Source organism: Apis dorsata, unplaced genomic scaffold (genome assembly GCF_000469605.1).
Source record: "Apis dorsata unplaced genomic scaffold, Apis dorsata 1.3 scaffold_88, whole genome shotgun sequence".
In the NCBI taxonomy this organism is placed as follows: Eukaryota; Metazoa; Arthropoda; class Insecta; order Hymenoptera; family Apidae; genus Apis; species Apis dorsata.
The window spans coordinates 581,301-601,536 of NW_006263386.1; the positions used below are offsets into that span (position 1 = coordinate 581,301).

The following is a 20,236-nucleotide window of genomic DNA, read 5'->3' on the forward strand; positions in this document are numbered from 1 at the left end:
GGGGAAAGTAGTCCTGTGTGTGATATTGAAAAGAGAGATTGCAAGATGGAATATTGGCTTAAGGATGTTTTCATGCTATGCGTGATATATTTATATATATATATATATATATGTGTGATGCATTGTATATTTTAAATATAAAGTTAATGGTTTAATTTGTGAATTTATCTTTTTAATGTTACAATAATTTCTAAAAAGAAAATGAAAGAGTATAGTTCTATGATAAATTGGAATATTTTTTAAATTTATCGTAATGGATAAAATTATGGAATAGAATGTGAAGGAAATCAGAATAAAAGGAATTATTAAATGGAAATAACATTTAAGATAATACGTTTTAACGTTATATATTAATTCGTAATAATTAGTAAGTGTTTCATAATGTTGTATAATTATTAAACATTTGTTTTTCTTATTATTTTTATCATTTTTTTTGTAATTTATAATTTCCTTGTTTCTTTATAATAATATTAGTATGTGTTATAGATATGGTATGATATTTATGATATTTTTTGATTTAATGACAGAAAATTGACAAATATTTTTAATTATTATCAATTATTATTATTAATTATTATTAATTAATAATTTTAGCGATTAGTTCGTTTATTTTACTAGAACGATATGGATAAGAAACTGTAATGAAAAATTTTCAAAATTGTGGAATTTCGATAAAAAAGATTATATTTTTTATTTATTGAAAAATATTGATAGACTATTTTTTTTAAAGAATCTTTTACTCATATTATTTTCTATTATCGCTTATAATTTCATATACTTATTCCAGTATTTAAATAATTTAACGTCAATTTATGTCGAACAAATACGCATACGTAACCTAAATGATACTTAAAAGCTTTTGTTGCGATAACACTTTTTCATTTTTTCATTTTAACTACGACAAAAGTGGCAGAATCTACCAGAAGAAAAATGACTAAAGAGATGTGTGACAAGATTATTATACAAGGGAATATATACGTAAGCAGTGACAATACTGATAGAGATATAAATTCAAACAAAAAAAGATTGTCAACAAATTGTCTTTGTCATTGTGTTTTAAAAACCTCTTTTAAAATGAAACAAATTCGAAAATATTAAAAAAAAATATTATAATTTGACAAAAATATATACTAAAATTCCTATATAATAAAACATAGACTATCTATTATATATTCTTAATCTATTACAAAAAGATGATTAATATCATAAAAATAATTAAATATGTATCTATACTAATGCTTCTTTTTGAATAAAAATCAATATTAATTTTATTAAAAGCAATTTCAAATTAAGAACATTCTTTTACTTATACAATAAATATTAATATTAATATAATTGATTTTAATATTTCATATAGCAATTTTCCTCTTCTAAAAATAAAAAAGAAATGAGAAAAGAAATAAATCTTTCAAGAAATTACTATTCAAGAACTTTGATCGCGATTTTTTTTATGAGTTCGAGGCTGTTAAACGCTAAAGTAGGGTGTTTACGAAACTCATAAAAAGATTCTACGCGAGAATATAAAAAACGAATAGTCGTTATTTGGTTTCGATTATCGATAACCGAGAATATAACAGAACACGGAGGTTTTGTAAAGATTTCCTAGAGTGATAGTATCATAGCATTCCTCGAAAAACTGTCAACAACTTCACTGTTTGACAATTCGAACCAGGTTAAACTCACTATTCTTTTTATTTCTTTTACTCTTTTATTTATTTAAAATTTAGATTTAATTTACTTATTTAGATTTAGAATAGCTTCTCGTTATATTGTTAATAAGAAATTTATTGCTATATATCTAATTCTATCTATATATAATTGTTTATATATATATAATCTATATATATAATTGTTTATCAATACCATCGATAAACAATTCATTCTTAAAAAAAAAAAAAAATGATGTATTTCAGAAAATGAAGAAAAGAAATTTGTCAAATAATTAATTACACGTGCTTATTTCTTCCTCAAAAATATCCTTCGAGCTTTATTTTTATAAGATTATAACGGAAAAGAGGACATACCTGGAAAGTCCTTTCCGAAGAGGAAGGCGGTGTCAACGGTGAATGATGGATTGGCCGAGTGATTACAGGCGTTGAGGATGGACTCCTAGATGATGGTACCCTAGTTTCCTTCGCTTCTCTCTCGCATACCGTTCCTGGCGACCAAATTTCACTTTTTCGTCCTATGGTGGACGATACATCGTTTGCTTTGATACTCAAATTCAATGGAGCTTCTTCTTCTGCAAATAATGTTAAAAAGAATTTGTTCCATTATTCTAAGTATATTTGTTTTAAGTATAAGATCGAGAAGAAGTATATTTAGAAAACAATTTTAAATTTTGAAAATCTTTTGTGTCGAATAATTTTTTAAATAATTATTGAACGAATTCTTTTCTTTTCTATCGTTATCTTTATAATTAAAATATTTCAATATCATTTTCCTATATCGTTAAGCAATTTAATTAATTCGATAAGTAGTCATTCGAGAACAAACTCTTTCTTCGAATAATAAAAAGAATATAAATAAATGAGATTAATTTAAAAAATTATTTTTCTATATTATTCTCTATAACTCGAAAAAAAATCATATATTTAACGATAAATTATCCAACATTTTCCAACAATAACTATCTGATAATAAATAATTTGGCGCCAACTATTTAATTACAAAAGCACTTTACATATCTATATAATATTTATATAATAACGAATATCTCATCAGATGATTAATTTCTTATCATTTAAGAAGAATGCGCAAAAGTTTCGCATATAATCACATAATCACCGGCCATTATCGAAATCGATACGATATTCACTAAGGAAAAAGATTCATAATTGGTTTAATAGACAGTTTCCTCCCACTTTTGACGATAACGATATGCGTAAACGTTTATGATAACCGAGTCGTTCGCCAAGTGGTGTTCACGAAATAGGATATTATCTACTTATTGTACTTACGACCAAATTGTCGGCGAATTGTCCTCTTTTTCAAGGCCTTCGCGTATTTCTTACGATCCTTCGTCAACCGGTCGCGTCGAAATATCTCGTGGGAATCAGACTTCGATGGGATTTTATGATAAACGCGATAAATCTGATTATTGATCAACGTGGAATTTCAATTATTTTTTTCAATTTTTTTTCTTTATTTTTGAATTTTCTTTTTTATAAAGGAATATATAAAATATATGATTTGTAAAAAAAAATCGTTTATTTAATTTAATCGATAGAAATTGAAATCAATCGTCAAATGACAAAAATATTAATTAAAGGATTCATAATAAAAATTACTTTTGTTAATTTTTTCTTAAAAGTACAAAGAAATACTTCAATATGTATGATATACTTTATATTCTTATCAACCGAATAACAAAATGACTAGCACTCGACTAAAATGAACATTCAATTTAAAATTTCACAGTTTTAAGTTTAGGAAATTGAAATTAATTACAATACTTCATACACGTATGACATATACATACAAACATATACGTATATAAATGTTATTAAAAGTATGAAGTTAAATCATGATTCAAAAAACTGGGACAATTTTAGTTGTAATTTATATGCAAAGATTTAGAGAATTCATTAGAAATTTATCATCAATTTTTATTTAATTCATATAAATATTTTTAAAATAAATGATATTAAATCATTTATTTGTAAAATACTCAAAACAACTTTGTTTTTTTTTTATAAAGAATCATTAATTATTCATTTTAATATTATAATTATAAAAATATATGATCTATTTAACCTTAATTTAATTTAATTTTAGTTATAAATTTTCCAATATTACCACTTGATAAATTTTGAAAGTTGAATATCTTATTATAAACTTAATTTCTTGAACAATAAAAATAAAAATAACAAGAAAAAAAAACTTTTGATTCTAACAAATAGATAAATTAAAATTCTCACCGAATTTCGCTTTTTCCGGAGTGCATCTTCGTGGTGAGCCAGTTCTGGAGGTGTTCAAGGGTTCTGGGTGGATAAGTGAGCAATTTGCAACTGGTGTGGTTTGCTGGTTAGTAACCCTCGAGGGTGACACCAGGGAATGAGGCAGCAGCAGACTCACGTGTCGTGCCCACCATGCGGTCCCTGTCGACCCGTAACCCCCATACATCAGACCACAACGCATCTCTGAAAGCCAGGAAATTTCGATTAACCAACCTATCAACCTCCCACCTTTCCATTGGCCAACGGTTAATTAACTGGTGTGGGTGGAAAGAAAAACGGTTATTTTTAGTCAAACAGGATTGGCTAAACTTGTTAACGATTGTGGTACGATTATAAGAAGTGTTATTCTGCCTCGATTGTAGTGGATGTAAATATTATGATTGAGGAAATTCTTGGATTGGAGAAATGTTTCTTCTCTAAGTTTGGATAATTTCATTGACACGAATTACGTTTCTAATATTGCAAATAATAATCAATGATATTCTAAGTTTGGGTAAAAAGATAAAATGAGTGTATATGTGAAATATTAATAGGAAAATTGAGGGATTTATTTATTTTAAATATTAGCGAATAAAAATCAAATAAAGAATTATAATTCCAATCACTTATATAAATATTCTATGTAACATTATAATTTATGTATATTTAATAAATATATGAGTTAAATTATTTTTATAAAATAAATATTTGCAATATGATTTTATATTAAGTAATCAAACAAATTCTGTCTTTTCTTTTATGATAGAAAAATATACAATAAAATAACGAATAATTTATAAAATTTATACGTTATTATACAAGTAAATGCAAATAATTGTTAAGACTTAAAATTGGTGAATTAAAATTATCCATTTCTTCTGTATTCGATTGTACAATGAAATTCACGAAATATTTGCAAAAAAATTATTTTTAACGAATAAAAATTAAATTCTCACATTTCTTTTCTTTTCCCCTCATTAAAAAGAAAGACATTCTTATAGATATAGAACGTGTTACCTCGAGCGGCGGCTGTGGTGGTCAACGGTAGATTCTGAAGTCTCGAGTCGGGATTACAGGTCGAGACGAGGGTGAAAGCGCTGAAACGGTCCGTTGTCGGTTGAACGAGGCTCGTGGTGGAAACCGAGGAAGGATTGGAGGATGTCGCGGCGCTCAGGCTGCTTCCGGCCGCGCCAGGACTCCAAGGCGAAGTGACACTTGGGCTGCTCGGTGGTGAAAGTGTGGCCGGGGGTGATAAAGCGGCCGCCGGAACTCCAATGGCGCTGTAGTGAAGTTCCGGTTTCATGTACCAAGTTCGCGGTACCGCTTCTGATGGACATTACAGTCATTTTTATTATTTTCGATTATCAAAATTTTGAAATTCCTTCAAAAATTAGGTTTAATAATCACGAGGTAAATAATTATCAATTTAACCAAAGAAAGTTCTTTTGTCGTGGAATGATGAGCAAGTTCCAATTTTTTTTCCAATTCTTTCTCATAAAAAAAAAAAAGAAAAATTTTCTTGGATATTTAATACTTTTTTACCTCGATGGATTATTTAATCCTTTCATTGTACATAATTTTTAAAAAAACTTATTAATTTTTGTTATTTTACAATTAGCGTTTATCTGTTATCAAGTTAATAACAGGATATAAATTACTATTTTTAATCAATATGATGAAAACATCTAACGATTATTAAAGAGAACACCGTTATTGTTAGAAATTAGAAAAAGAAATAGCATCTGTTCTGCTTTAAAATAGATTTATATTATATTTAAATGCGAGCCGAGTTAATGTATTATTCTCGCGAATCATAGGCAGCCACGGTTATCAGATTTATAGGAAAAATCACAAACATGCTCCTCCCTCGAACGAGAACTGTGAATTATACATCGTAGAAACATGCGTGCACGTATCCATCCGGGAGACATAACTCTAATCTGATCGTAAGCTGAAACGGGCGTGATTGCTCGACGAACTTTATTCGCGGCGAGCTTCGATAAACCGACAATCAATAAGATCTCATCTATCCATCATCTATCCTTTTAAAGCATAAAAATCGAAAACAAAGTAAAAATAAATTACACTATGATATTCTCGTGAATTGTTTTTATACATAGATTATGAAAAATGTACATTATGTTTTTTAAATAAAGGTCTATCACAGGATAATCGTTCAACCCTTTTTATATACCTTTTGCAGCGTTAATATTTTATAATAACGTATATATATCCGATGTTAAAAATAATATAATAACGCAAAAATTTTTCGATATAAAATATATTAAAGAGATCAGAAATCATTCGAGAATAATTATTTCACCTCCGTATTATACTTATTTAAACGATATGAAAGAAATACGAGCATGCAAGAAAACATGAATCATGAAGTCGAAGGTTTTCAGGTAATAGATAACGTATACCTCTACGCAGTCTAATAATCGTGTTGTTTGAATAAATCTGTAATGCGATTTGCAAACATGTCTGTGTCAGATATACGTAGTAGAATGGTTCCTGTTTTGCGTAGATAACGAGCCATAATGTCCAAGCTCGATGTCAATCACCGACCGTTATTTATCGACTCAGTTTTACCATTGCTTACATACTGTTAATATCGTTAAAAAAAAAAAAAAAAAGAAAAAAAATGTATGAATATAACTGTAATTATCGTTGAACTACAAACGAGGCTCTTCGACGTATTATGTTCAACTTTCTGTGGACAAAGTGGGTCGTTGACGATCTATGATGTTTCTTTGAATTTTATTATTTTTATTATTATAAAAGCTTTGTTTAAAATTTTTAGCAAGATATTTATCGTAATTAGGTTAGATAATGCATATAACAAAAAGTATGAAAAAAAAAAAAAATATATCTATTTAGAAAAAGGAGATAAGAAAAAAGTAATTTTTGAAAAGAGAAAATTTCATCATTGAGAATCACTTTTATATTTTTATAATATTTTAAAAACTCGGATAAATATATATTTATTTATGTATTTAGAAAATTCTAATACAAGTTTTATATCGTGTTTTATTCAACTATATTTTTTTTCCACCACAAAAGATTAGAAATAGACAGGAAAGTCAACATTCTCGAGCGAAGAATAGATATTTCGATCGATTCGACTATTCATTGTTTGCCAACTAATTAACTGGAAAAAGTAGCGTCAAAGTCAATTTACACGAAATCTCGAACGTGATCCGAATCGATTCAATAGACCGTCGAATTCTTGGTTCATTAAAATATGTATAAACAAGTGTCCAAGTAATCAAACGTCAGTTTTCGTCCCCGAGACCAAGCAATCGAAAGATTTTTAATCGTCGACAAGAAACAGCTGTCCACTAAAAATCTAGCATATAAGTATAAATTATTAAACGGATTATGCAAACACTTGATTTATTTAATTCGAATAAATTGAATTTATCGGAACGAAAGACAAGCGGATGATGAAGATTATATTTGATCTATTTTTTTTATTTTTTCTTTGAAATTACGAATACTTCTTGAGTATTCTATATTTTTCTTTTATAAATTTTGAGATTATATCAAGTATTAAATTATATATATATTTATTTAAATTGTAAAAAAAATTTTGTTTATAACATTGTAATTTAAAATGTTGAAAATTTTATTAATAGAAATTAATAATAATTAAAAATTTAAATTGACAAGTTAAATATCAATGTTTTTTCACTGTCAAAAAATCAATGACGTGAGAGTTCAGTAATAAAAAGTAATCTGATTAATCTGAGACTATTATCCGCTTTTGACTTAAGAGAATATTTCGTACACATGTTGTAATCGTATAATAACATAATATAAAATGTATAGTTTTTAGATTATTGATACAGAAAAAAATGATTGTGTTTTTCCTATATCTTTTTTTATATCATAAGAATTAAGGAAATCAATTTGAAATTGAAATTACGCGGTAAATTTAAAAATTCTTCTCTTAAGTTCAATATATATTTTTTTTTAATTATAATTGTATATATATTATACCTTTTAAAACCATAATTATAAAAGGAATATTTCAAGAATTTGCTTAATAATTTCTAATGTATCATCATTTCTTTTTTCGGAATGCTATAATCACTTTATTTTTCAAAACACGACAAAAAAGTTAAGATAACTTCAACGTCATTACTCAACGTTTCAGTTACCAGTACCAGAAATAACACAAGGTCGGCCATAAAAATTCATCATAAATTCAAACGAAGGAGAAATTCATTTTCTCAATCACCGGTATAATCTATAACTCGTCTCTTTGCATAACAGCATCATACACTTCTCGCCAACCCATCAATTTTATCACGCGAACAAAACATGAACAAGAAACTCATGAATAAAAAAAAAAAAAAAAAACTAAAAAAAAAAAAAAACTAAAAAAAAAAAAAAACTAAAAAAAAAAAAAAAAAAACTCACCGCACATTGCTTTTCAGTTGGTCGATCGATTAGTCCTCTAAGTCCTCCGATTGTTCATGGAGGCGAACAGAGCGAGTCCTCTGTCCTCTATACCCCTGGCACTAGATCCCTGGATATCCGAGCACAAACGATCCTCACAATCGATAATAATCGATCAATCGATTAATATCAAATCCACAGACAGTTCCAATACACGTACAGTTTCTCCCATTCACTAGATCGACTCTTCCCTGGCGATCCTCCACGTGGTTCGCCAAGGTCGCTGCCCGGTTTCCGGTTCACGCGTCCAAAGCGGTTCGAATCGAGATGAAAATCGAGACGAAGAACACTTTTCCAAACCACGGATGACGGACTATTAGATAACACTATATTTCTTCCAAATATAAATTTTTTGATTTTCTTCACTAAAGACCTACTATTTCTTCTTTTATAATAGTTATATAATAATTATTAATTTTCTTCTTTAAATGGATACGGATAAGCAAGTGAAACGGAATCGAGAAGATACAATGATCGAAGAAGAGTAAAGCAGTTCGTAATCTGTCCCTTGGCCGATCTTCAGAAGGATGCTCTTGGAGCGTCCTGGCTAAGAGCAGGACCCTGACTGACCCCTGTCTGGCCGAGGAGGGTACACGCACGGTCTCGCGTGGAGCGCGCGTCGCAGTCTGCTTACCTGCTTGGGTTTCTCTCTTCTCACCTGCGCGTCTCTTTGCTACCTGGAGGCCACGCCTACCGGGCTCACACGCGGCTAACATTAGCCCACGGTGAAGTGGCGTGCTGGTGGGGTAACCGCTATTTCATCCCCTCTCGATCGAAAGAGGATACAAGCGGTGGAGAATCTTCCTTCCTCTTTCGGCTGCACGCGTATGCGTAGGTTGAACTTCGTTTTTGAGAATCACTTTTTTTTTTATTTTCTGATATATTTGATGAATATAGAGTAAATGTAATGATTTTTTTAAATTTAAGAATATGGCAGTTAAAAAGATATTGTAAATGGAATATTATTAGAGAATAGTTTGGAAACAAGTTTTAATCCGTTTTTGAAAATGCTGACTGATCATTATTGAATCAAATTTTCCAAATAATGTTGCTTTATTCGTATTCGATTTAGAAATGGGAATTTAAAAATGGAAAGTTTTGTTAATAATTTTGGAGTTGTTCTTTTGTTTAATGTAAATTATAATGTAAAAAGAATTTACAGATTAAAATTTCTCTGTGATTAATTCTCAAACAATTGAGAACACGGTAATATTAATAGAAAAAGAAGAAATTATAAAATTTCGTTGAAAAACTCTACAATTATTATAAATACAGTTTTTATAATATCTAATATATTTCATTTCCAAATTATCATTTTCATAATCATTTATATAAATAAAAAGATTTCAATTAAATACTTTCGAATAATTTGACAACAATATTCGTAAATATTCTTCGATCAAATTATCTTAAAATCATTACCGATAAATTTAACATCGAAAAAAAGTTAAATTCAAAGCCTCGATTAACTATCGAACTAATTGAATAGAAGATTTCAACGCGTGAATAGGAAATGGCGAATCATGATACCGGGATGGAAAAGGTATATGGTGTATGGATTAGTTGATCTTACGTATTTGTCAGTAAGTAGAGAGAGCGGGAATGATTCAGTAAGACCAATAGGCAGCAGGAACGGCGGCGCAAGAGAGGTGCGCGCGCATACTAACGCCGCAAAGTTAGATTTGATTCGGTAGAGGTCGCGCGAAGAAGGAGAGATGCCAGTGCGTCTGCGCCGAGCGGACACGTTCTATTGGGCCGCCTTCCTAGAAGCGGGTCCACCTTCGATAATCGTACGCGTCGTTCTAGTTGAATATAAATTAGGTTGTCACCAATCTGTAACCTTATATCTTTCTACTTACATTGTACAATGAATAAATATATCTATTGAGTAAGAGAACGTATTCGTAATTGTCCAATGAATTTCACGTCAATGTAGGTCAGGTCTAGTGATAATTCTAAGAAATGAAAATAGGTTTTTCGAAGCTATTTTATTTTTTGAATATTTAATCATTTTTTGCAGCAGATGATACTAAATAATTATTAGACATCTTTGAAAAATCGATTTTAAAAGTATAAAAATTAGTATATACAAATTTTACTTATAATTATATTAATATTATTCATCAATTTAATATTATCAAAAATACAAAGACAGGAAAGTATATAATAGAAAAATGATTTGAAATATAAATCATATTTTAAATTGGTATGATATTAATATTTCTGAATATATCAAAATATTCATTTAACTCTGAAATTCTGCAAAAATGACAGGAAATAAAAAATTTATATAGACAGTTTAATTTCTAATTACAATGAACATTAGTTCTGAATCATTAATTTTTATCTTATCAATCAAAGTGAACATTTGATATATATATAGATAATTTAATTATGCAAATTGAGAGATTGGAAAATTAACATTAACAATAAAATCTAATCACTCTCTAATTTTATACTAACAAGTTCGTAACAAAACACGCCACATTCTCCACATTCTACGATCAGATTCACACAGAAATTCTCGTTTAAACGATCTTCATTTCCACACATATCCTTACAACCCTACACCACGAATATTTCAAAATTGCATCAACCGTTACAAACACACCACTGGTAACACCACTTTCCCAACAAAGAATCGATCCTTGAAATAGACGAAGACGTGCAAAGGAAGAGACAAAAGAAAATTTCCAAGCCGAGGGATCACACAATAGGGGAAGAGGAAGGAAAAGGAAGGCAGTCGGTGTATTATCGGAAACAGAGTACATACACTTTCGTGGCGAGGCAGTGCGTGGCGAAGAATGTATTGAAAGCAGGTCCCGATGTCCTTAACCCACTCGTGGTCCCACGATAACGAGCTACCTGGCAACTTCGGATAAGTGAAACTTGCATAATTGGCTGCTGTAGGAGGGACGAAGAAAGAACTCGACCAGCAGGTAACTGCACCTGCGATGTCTCCAAGGTACGCGCGTGCGCCCGGGCGAACGTGTGCTTCCAACGAGACCACCGCATCCGGATGAACGATCAAAGGAGCCTGGAACGTTGAACGTTTCGTGCGCGAGGAGCCGACCGCGAGGCTGATGAACGGAAATAGATACTCGTACATTGGGTTGATTGTGCAATTGCATAAATGATCGTTTTTTTTTTTCTTCGTGATTGTTTCGCGGATGCTATGCCGATAGAAATATAATAAGTAATTAGAATACCACTCATAGATTACTCAATAGAGATGTATTGTAAAACCTTGGGAAACTCGAAATTGCATATCTCGAAATTTTATGCTATTTTTGTGTATTTCGAAAATTTTGAAATCTAAATGAATGATAATAATTATATGTACATATAAGAGATATTGATTTCGAATATATTAAATATGTTTAGATAGATATATAAATATTTAATCTAATTATTTAAAATGGATACAAATGTAAAAATATTATATATTTATTAAATATTAAAAATCTTAGTAAGAAATGGTAAATGATATGTCAAGTAATTCAAAGATATATAATTTTCGTTAGATAATAAAAATTTTAAATACATTGAAATTGTTTATACGATATAGAAATGAAGGAAAGGAAAAATCATTTTATAAAAGAGCAAAATACATAGGTAATTTTGTAACATTGATTTTTGAAATGTGCACGTACCTTGACAATTTCGACACATTGCGTGCTTACATCCGAAAACGTATGAATGAATGTCCCACGGTCCAACCGCAAACCTTCCTGCCATTTGGAAAGGATGCTTGAAATCTTTTTCATAGAATAACTCACTCCGACCTGAAATACAAAGGATGCATCTTTCAAAACTAACCATTCGAATGTATAATGTGGAAACGAAAGTCAATTTTTACGTGTAATTTTCTTAACTTTATATATAATTATTATAATTATTATTATTTGAAAAGAGATTACTCAAAATACGAAGAATTGCAATGAAAGTGAATTTTAATAAAATGAAAGCAAATATAAACTTAAAAATACAGATTTAAATAAATAAAAATAATATTTAAATTATTGCGTGGCTTAAATAAAATTAGAGGAAACGAGAAATAAATAAGATGATAATCAGACAAGTAAGTTGTTAATATAATTGTAAGAAAAAGAAGAAGAAGAAGAATCAGAAGAGCATATAAAAGGAAAAATAAATAATTTTATTTGGTAATAAACGTTTTAATAGATTTTTAAGAGATATTTTATAGATATTTACATTACAAACTAAAGATAAATATTAAAACACATTAATATATTAAAAAGCAATATTCTTTCCCACTCTATAATTATAATTATCTTATTATTTTTAATGACTACACTTTCTATACTTTCTTTTGTTAATACCAACGATTATGACCAATTTAAATCTATATACTTAACAAAGTAAATCAATGATAAAAATTTTCAACCGTGGTTGACGTTGCGGGCGCAAGCTGTTCCATGATAATTGCTGGTACTCGTTAATTATTCCTTTTAATGGTGGACCTCATCCCTCAAGCTGCACTCGCTATTAGGTATTCTCCCTTGCACCTGCATTTTAAGCACCGTTTCGTAACGATCCAGAGGATCTCGACGGAAGATTAAAGAGCTTTCGCCCGGGAAAAATCTCGATGTTATACCGTTCCAAATAACGATTAATAATTATTGCCTGAAATGAAACAGTGTGTACGATCTTTTTTCCCTTTTCGTTATTTCCGTATCCTCTACTTTATCATTATTAAAAATATTGATCTTTACTACTATAAAATATTTAAAACATGATAGTTAAATATAATAATAAATATATAATGTTTAAAAATTTTGAATTCTTCAAATTAAATATTTTTTTCTTTCTTTGAAGAGATTGAGATATAGATATAACTGTTCTTTGCTTTTATTTAATATATATTGGACTCAATTAATGTAAAAAATGATAAACAAAATAATAATTTAATCAAGAATTTGTGTTATTCTGCCTAAATGTATCTGCAATCTGTATAACTGTAGTTATAGACCTTTTCTGTTCAAGGGTTCTATCAGGTATATAGGTAGTTATTATGCGAAATAAATCTTTGCTTAGCACTCTTGGAATAAAATAAAACATCTGAGTATCTTTGTTACCCTCTGTCAAAAAATTTTTCAGGATGAAATTATTATTTTTAAATTATCATTTGAATGTTATCCTCATAAAAACATTTGAAACAAATTTCTTTTGAAATAATTTTGTTTGTTCCATTTGAGAATCATCCGTGTTTTTTTTTAAAAGACGATGAAGACATCGATTTGATCTTCATTTATGGTGAAAGTTATTAAGAATTCAGAAGTAGCCTGATTTTATAGAGATCGATACACTGATTGTAAAATATCTCGTGTATCTTCTTATCGAAATGGTACAGGAAAAAATTGATCCGTTTCAAAAGAAATGGCCTTAAATCCTTCCGTTTCACTTAAAGAGTGAATGGTAGAAAAAATAAGTGTTCGAAAGGCAATTAATGAACAAGTGTAATTATTAACACATGGACAGATCGGGACTGACGTTCGCGTGTTACGATCGTTTCTCATCACCCTGCGGCTATGAACACGGAAATCATTCAAGACCTCGGACACTCGTTACTCCACTTGTCACATGTAATTCTGTTATTTTTATTGGCCACGCATACATAGACATTTTTTTTCTTGCTAATTTTTGACCATATTTCAAGTTTCGTGTATTTATCTCTGAAATTATATCAACTCATTTTGAAAAGATGTATGAAAGTAACTACATTTAAGAAAGATAAAATGTAGTAAATATATTACGTAAAATTCGTTGGTAAGAAAAAAATCCGTTATCTACTCGTTAAGTGGACACTTTCACATTCAATGTTGATAATAATAAGTAGACAATATATTGAAACAGATCTCAAATTTTAATATATTAATTATTTTACAAAAACATCGAAAAGAATATATGATTTTGTTATTATCAATAATTGATAAAAAAGAATTTTTTTCGTTAAACTCTTAAAGACAATTTATTTCACGTTAAATATTTTATAATATATTTATATTCTAACATAATAAAGCACTATTCTATAATAAAAATTTCAAATCATTTTAATATTATAAATTTCAATAGTGTGCTTCTTTTTACACATATTTATAAATTTCTTGATAATCTTAAAAGCAAGAGAATCAATCAATACATTAATATCCACATATAAACATAACAATATATGCAGAAAAAGGAATTTGATTTCCACTCAATATTATATGCATAGATTTTGTTACAATCTTTAATATTCCATCGAATGAAATTTAAATTTGCAAATTTGCTGAAAATGTAGTTAAACGTTAGATTAGACATTATAACAGGTTATAAGATTCCAACAAATTAACTAACGAGAATCTATCGAGAACGCAGGAGTCACGCACGACGAAGGAGGCGCGTGCACGAAGGATGCAGGCAAGGATGCACCGAGCGGAACGTGCACCCGATGCGGAGGAGCTAGCGCACCCGACGCTTCCCTTTCCCTTGCTCGCTAAGCGGATTCTCCATTGGCGTATCACCTGCCTTTCCGTTGCTTCGCGATTACCGGATTTTGATTCGGGCGCCAGATGTCGGAGCTCGCGTTCCACGGACTCTATCAAATCCGAAAATCGTTCATTCCACCGTTATTGCTGTTACGAGCCCGATGTTAAGCGACGATCGGGATTATCGTCGATTGTATCTATGTTTCGATAGTTTCATCTTTCATTTTTTTGAAGGAAAGTATGCAATCAACTGCAAAAAAAATATTAATTTAGAATATTTACGTTTTGGAAATATTTTTGATCGGTTATAAGGATTGTAATAATATTTAGAATTATTGATTGATTTTGTATTTTGCATTTTATTAGATATGGATCATAAATATTTATTATACGTTGCCTAATTACAATTTAAAATAAATCTAAAAATCTAAATCATAAAAATTTTGAATAAATTAGATTGAATAAATTATTGAATATTAAGTGATAATTATGATAAAAGAAGTAATAAGATATATATCTATATCTTAAATGTAAATTAAATTTAATATAGTGTCATTTAATAGTAAATAGAAAGAAATTTAATTTAAGTAATTTCGTGTCTTCGAAAGTAAGTTCGATAAAAATGAAGATGTATAATTAATTATTTACGTTAATATTCTCTCGATCTTTGAACAAAATGGCGCGAATCATTGGTGTTACGCCAATGACAGACAGCACGCGACTACGGGGCACGCGCCGGCACGCGCCACATTTCTCACAGAAAGCACGCGCCTTTCCCTCTCTTTTCCTCTTCTTGGCATCCCCTCTTCCGATTCTCCCTCTCCTACCTTTTCTTATTCTCATGTTGTATCTTTCTCATTTTCTCTTTTCTTTTTTCTTCTTTTTCTCTTCTCTGGTTATCTTCTGGTTCTCTTTATTCATCCATCTTTTTTTCATTTCGTTCGTTGAATTCTTTTCAACCAGAATCTTCAATTTCTCTTCGTTATCCCCACCATTTGTATATCATTCTCGTTCATGATCTTTATCTGCCAAATGATTTTTCAATCGATTCTTAAGATCTTTCATCCAATAATAAATGTTTATTGCTCCAACTAATGGAGAAAATGTAAAAGTACGAAACAGAAGATATGCACGATCAAGTTCTTTAATGGTTTTATTTGTTTTGGAAGAACAGTTTTTGGAAGCAGGTAGAAAAAATAAAGATAAATGTTTGTATAAATGGCAATTATAATATAAGTTTTCGTATATTTACAAACTTTTCTTTGATCGTATATTCTTTCTTCTTGATAATATGAAAAATATAACCATTAATTCACAAAACTTATTAACTAAAATTTATATATATTTCAATAAATATAAGTTGATATACTTTTTTTCCTTTATATAAAAAATTTTTATTAATTAAAAATTCCTTTATAATATTAAAAATTGATTTTTTTTCTGTTTATTGCATATTTTGTTTATCATATCTCAAAAATTTGCATATGGATTTAATATATTCTGAATTTAACATGTTGCGGACATGTTCCGATCCCTATATTAACGGTACACCAATCAACTAACCAACAAAAGCTTCGAGTTGACTATCAGACACGAGTTGTCCAAATCTCATCTTATCGTATGTAAGTTCATTAATTTTACGATTACCTGTAAGATTAGCAGACGCAAGCGCAGCCAAATAAAGTGAGTTGTCAAAAATGATAGAATCATGTACGCGCGATATGATCGTTTTAAAAAAAGATCACGAGAGGAAAAAACGGAAGAAAGAAAAGGAGATTGCCAATCGATGATGATCCGTCATTGTAACGAGGTGTTGGCGACGCAAAAAAGAATATTTCGACGATAGTTCATCGGGCCAACATTTTTCAAGAGCCGGGCGCAGAAGCATCCGAAAATCCTGGCCTCGCTCGAGAGACGTGGTATGCATTATTCAAGAGGCTGTGCGCATGTTTCTCGTTCACCGTGTTTACGTATGTACTACATACGGCGTGCGTGTGCGCGTTGACGTCACTGCGCTCGCCGCGCCGCGCCGGAAGATACGGGGCACGCGTCCCTACACGCGCGCTGCGGACACCAGACACCGGGCAGCTGCAACGTGCAAGCACACGCGCTATACACCCGCGTGTTCGCATACCTTGTGTAGGTGTATCGGCCTCGCGGACGCCACCGATTCTATCACGCCTACCGGTTATTGACGTCGCCGGTTTTTTAAACTTTTGTTCCTAACCTCAAATTTAATCTCTGTCGAGACGATTCCATGTATAGAATGAAATTTCGGTAGAAAAAGTAGATTTATAGAAAATTTAAAAATGATTCTAAAAATTGATAATGAATAAATAAAGAATAAATTGTATAATTATAACGATAAATAACAAAAACCATTTTGCTCATAACATCATTTATAGCATCGTTTTGATTCATAATATTTATAATATTTAATTTACAAATAGAAAAATTTTAATGACATGAAATTTATTAATGACAGACTTCAAATGTTATACAAATGTTATAAAAAAAAATTTCTACGTAAATTTAATTTTTTTTTTACAAGTTACGTACAAGTTACTTGCAAAAAATCGCTATTTATCTGAAGTTTTATTCTGTCAGTTGATATCAAGCTCGTCTTAAAGGATATTTATGTTAACGTTGATTAAGAACAGGTGTAAATGTTTGCTCGGGTCGCACGATTTTACGAGCTGACACAAATCATCCACCGTGTGGAATACTGCGTTCACTTGACCCTGACGGTAATAAAGCAGCAATGATAATAAAGAAGAAAGAATAAAAAACGAATACTCGATGTTGTGTGAAATAAGTCGACGAATGGTATAAAACGATCTACCAGCTCACTTACTGCTTGCTGTAAAACATTTAATGAATAATTTCTGAAATATGAAGACTATTACGTTGCAAGACTGATGAGATAATAACTTTATTTGCATCACGTGGCTCACGACAATAAAAATGGCGGTAGAAAAATTTAAATTATACTTATTGACGATATTTTTTTATTTTTTGTTAATCTAACTTACGATAACTAACGATAATCTAACTTAAAATAATATAGATACATTTATCTTTAATTAAATACGAAATGTTTCAAATGTCAATTCTTTTTGTGGTAAATTTCTATTATATATAATATTTAACCAATCATATATTTAAGATTTACCTAACCTCAAAATTTTTCTTTAATAAATTATATAAATTTCTCTAAATATATGTTCACAATACATTAATCTTCTAATATAAAAATAAATCAATATAAGATCTAATATTTAATAAGTTGCATCATAGTTCTTTGAAAATATAGTGGATATAAAGGTACACACTTTGGTCATTTTAACCGTCGTCGGTTAAAGTTTCGGGAATTAAGTGTGGGACAGTGAGAACGCAACAGTGTTTTACGGTTGGTTCCCTCTGTGAATCGTGGTGCTTCATTTAATCACCCTGCAGGGGATGAACGAGCACCACACACACGTGTCAGCCCTTCGCCTCGCGCCGATGAACTAGGTGTCCGTACCGTGACACCGACTTAAACCAGCTGCTGTTGTCGTGTTAAGTGCTTTCCACTCGAATTGTTCAAGACTCTAGTCGAATTCTTAAATAGTCACTTATGAAATTGGATATCTAAGATTTTGATTTTTTAGAGAATATGTTTAGATTGTAATTGGTACATTCATTGTGAAAAAAATCATTTTCATTAGATTATTCATTCATATAATAATATAAATATGTATTTATTGATTTATAAAATGATATGTTGGTTCATAATAGAATTCATTTCAAAATAGAAATATTTGAACAGATAACAAAAAAATGAATTTTAATAATAAAATGGATCATATAATATAATTATTATCATTATTCTCTTTGCTAATGTTTTAATCAAAATTAACTGTAATCATTAAATTGAATTAGAATTCTTTAGTTTTTTTTTAAATCTGATTATTTTTTTCACAGCCTAATATTACACTATACTTAACAAATGAAAATAGGAGAGAAAATAATATCAAATACTGTAATTTTAAATTTAATATAGAGAATCTAAAAATGCTCAAGATTGATACTAATGATAAAATCACAAACAAAAAAAAATAAATAAAAAAAATCCTACAACAATAAAAAATTAGAAAACAAAAAAAATTACAAATGGATATTAAAGACAAAAAGATAAAGGCAAAAAGTCGGAAAATCCCGGAAGAAGGAGATCACAGAAAGGGCGATTTAGAAGGCACGCGATGGGCACACGCCAGAGTGGAGAAGAAGGAGGAGGTTTTAAGAGAAGGTGGGCCTTTTTCCAGGGCCCGTATGTCGCACGCGTGTGCTCGTGTGCGCGTGTAAATGTCGGGGGCAGTGTGCCAACGTTGGATCTTCGAATGGCCGGTGTCATCTGGCAAGCAGAGCAGCCCGAAAACACATGGGTGTTTTGTCTCCTGCCTGTGTATGTTTCCACTTAATATGTGGAAGTGGAAGCATCCACATAACGGTCGAATCTGCCGATTCGACCGAAACCGTTTACTCACTGTCTGTATTGGAAACTTTCTTTCATTCGAGAACGATTGGCTTACTAAAAAACCGATTTTTCGTTAATTGGCAGATTATTTTGTTTGTTCTTACAAAGGAATCAGTCTTCTTTGCTATATTGATTGGGAAAATTTCGAATAAAGAAATGATTCAAGTAACTTTTTATATCTTGTAATAGTTATAAAATTTGTTAGAATAAAGAATATAATTAAAAAAGACATGAAAGAATAAATTGAAAACATGGAATGAAATTCGAATGCCAAATTTTATTCTCAGGTAATTAAATATTTAAGGTAAATTAAGATAAAACCAGATACCTAATATATTTCTTTTGCTAGAAAGATCAGATAACAAAAAAACTTTGGTAGATCATTATCTTCATTTATGTTCATGTTTATAGTATTATATATTAGAAAATATATGATAAAATAATATCTATCCATGATAAATTTTATTTCATAATAAAAGATATTTAATTTCTCATTAAAAAATTTAACATTAAGAACGGAATTATGTATTCAACAAAATCAAAAATATTTTCAATTTCTATAAAATTTTTTTAAAGAAATATTTTTCTCAATAAATACTTTCCATTAATCATTTTGTCTTTATTTTTCACTGTAATATCCACGATTTCTCTATAAATCACCATTAACCTCCGTTATGATATTTCATGACGCCCAAACTGCGTAATTGCTTCGAAAAAAACGGACACAGCGAAGTTCATCAACTGCGTATAAAGTCGGGCATTCGCGTTGATTTTGCCAACTGTACTGATATTGAAGATCCGCTTCGATGATTTCGAGTGCTTAATCA

The 20,236-nt window shown here is 29.9% G+C and overlaps 1 protein-coding gene across 1 annotated transcript in view; it reads right to left on the reverse strand.

Annotated features, from left to right (window-relative positions):
* The window catches only part of LOC102673319 (zinc finger and SCAN domain-containing protein 22-like), a 29,003-nt gene extending 20,222 nt beyond the window's left edge, over positions 1–8,781 (reverse strand). Inside the window, exons 1-4 of the mRNA XM_006611449.2 lie at positions 8,364–8,781; positions 4,956–5,264; positions 3,921–4,142; positions 2,025–2,242 (exon numbers count right to left, since the gene is read on the reverse strand). Coding sequence (XP_006611512.1) covers positions 2,025–2,242; positions 3,921–4,142; positions 4,956–5,264; positions 8,364–8,370 — 756 coding nt within the window. The 5' untranslated portion in view covers positions 8,371–8,781. The remainder of the gene's footprint in view (positions 1–2,024; positions 2,243–3,920; positions 4,143–4,955; positions 5,265–8,363) is intronic.
* Positions 8,782–20,236: the final 11,455 nt, after the last annotated feature.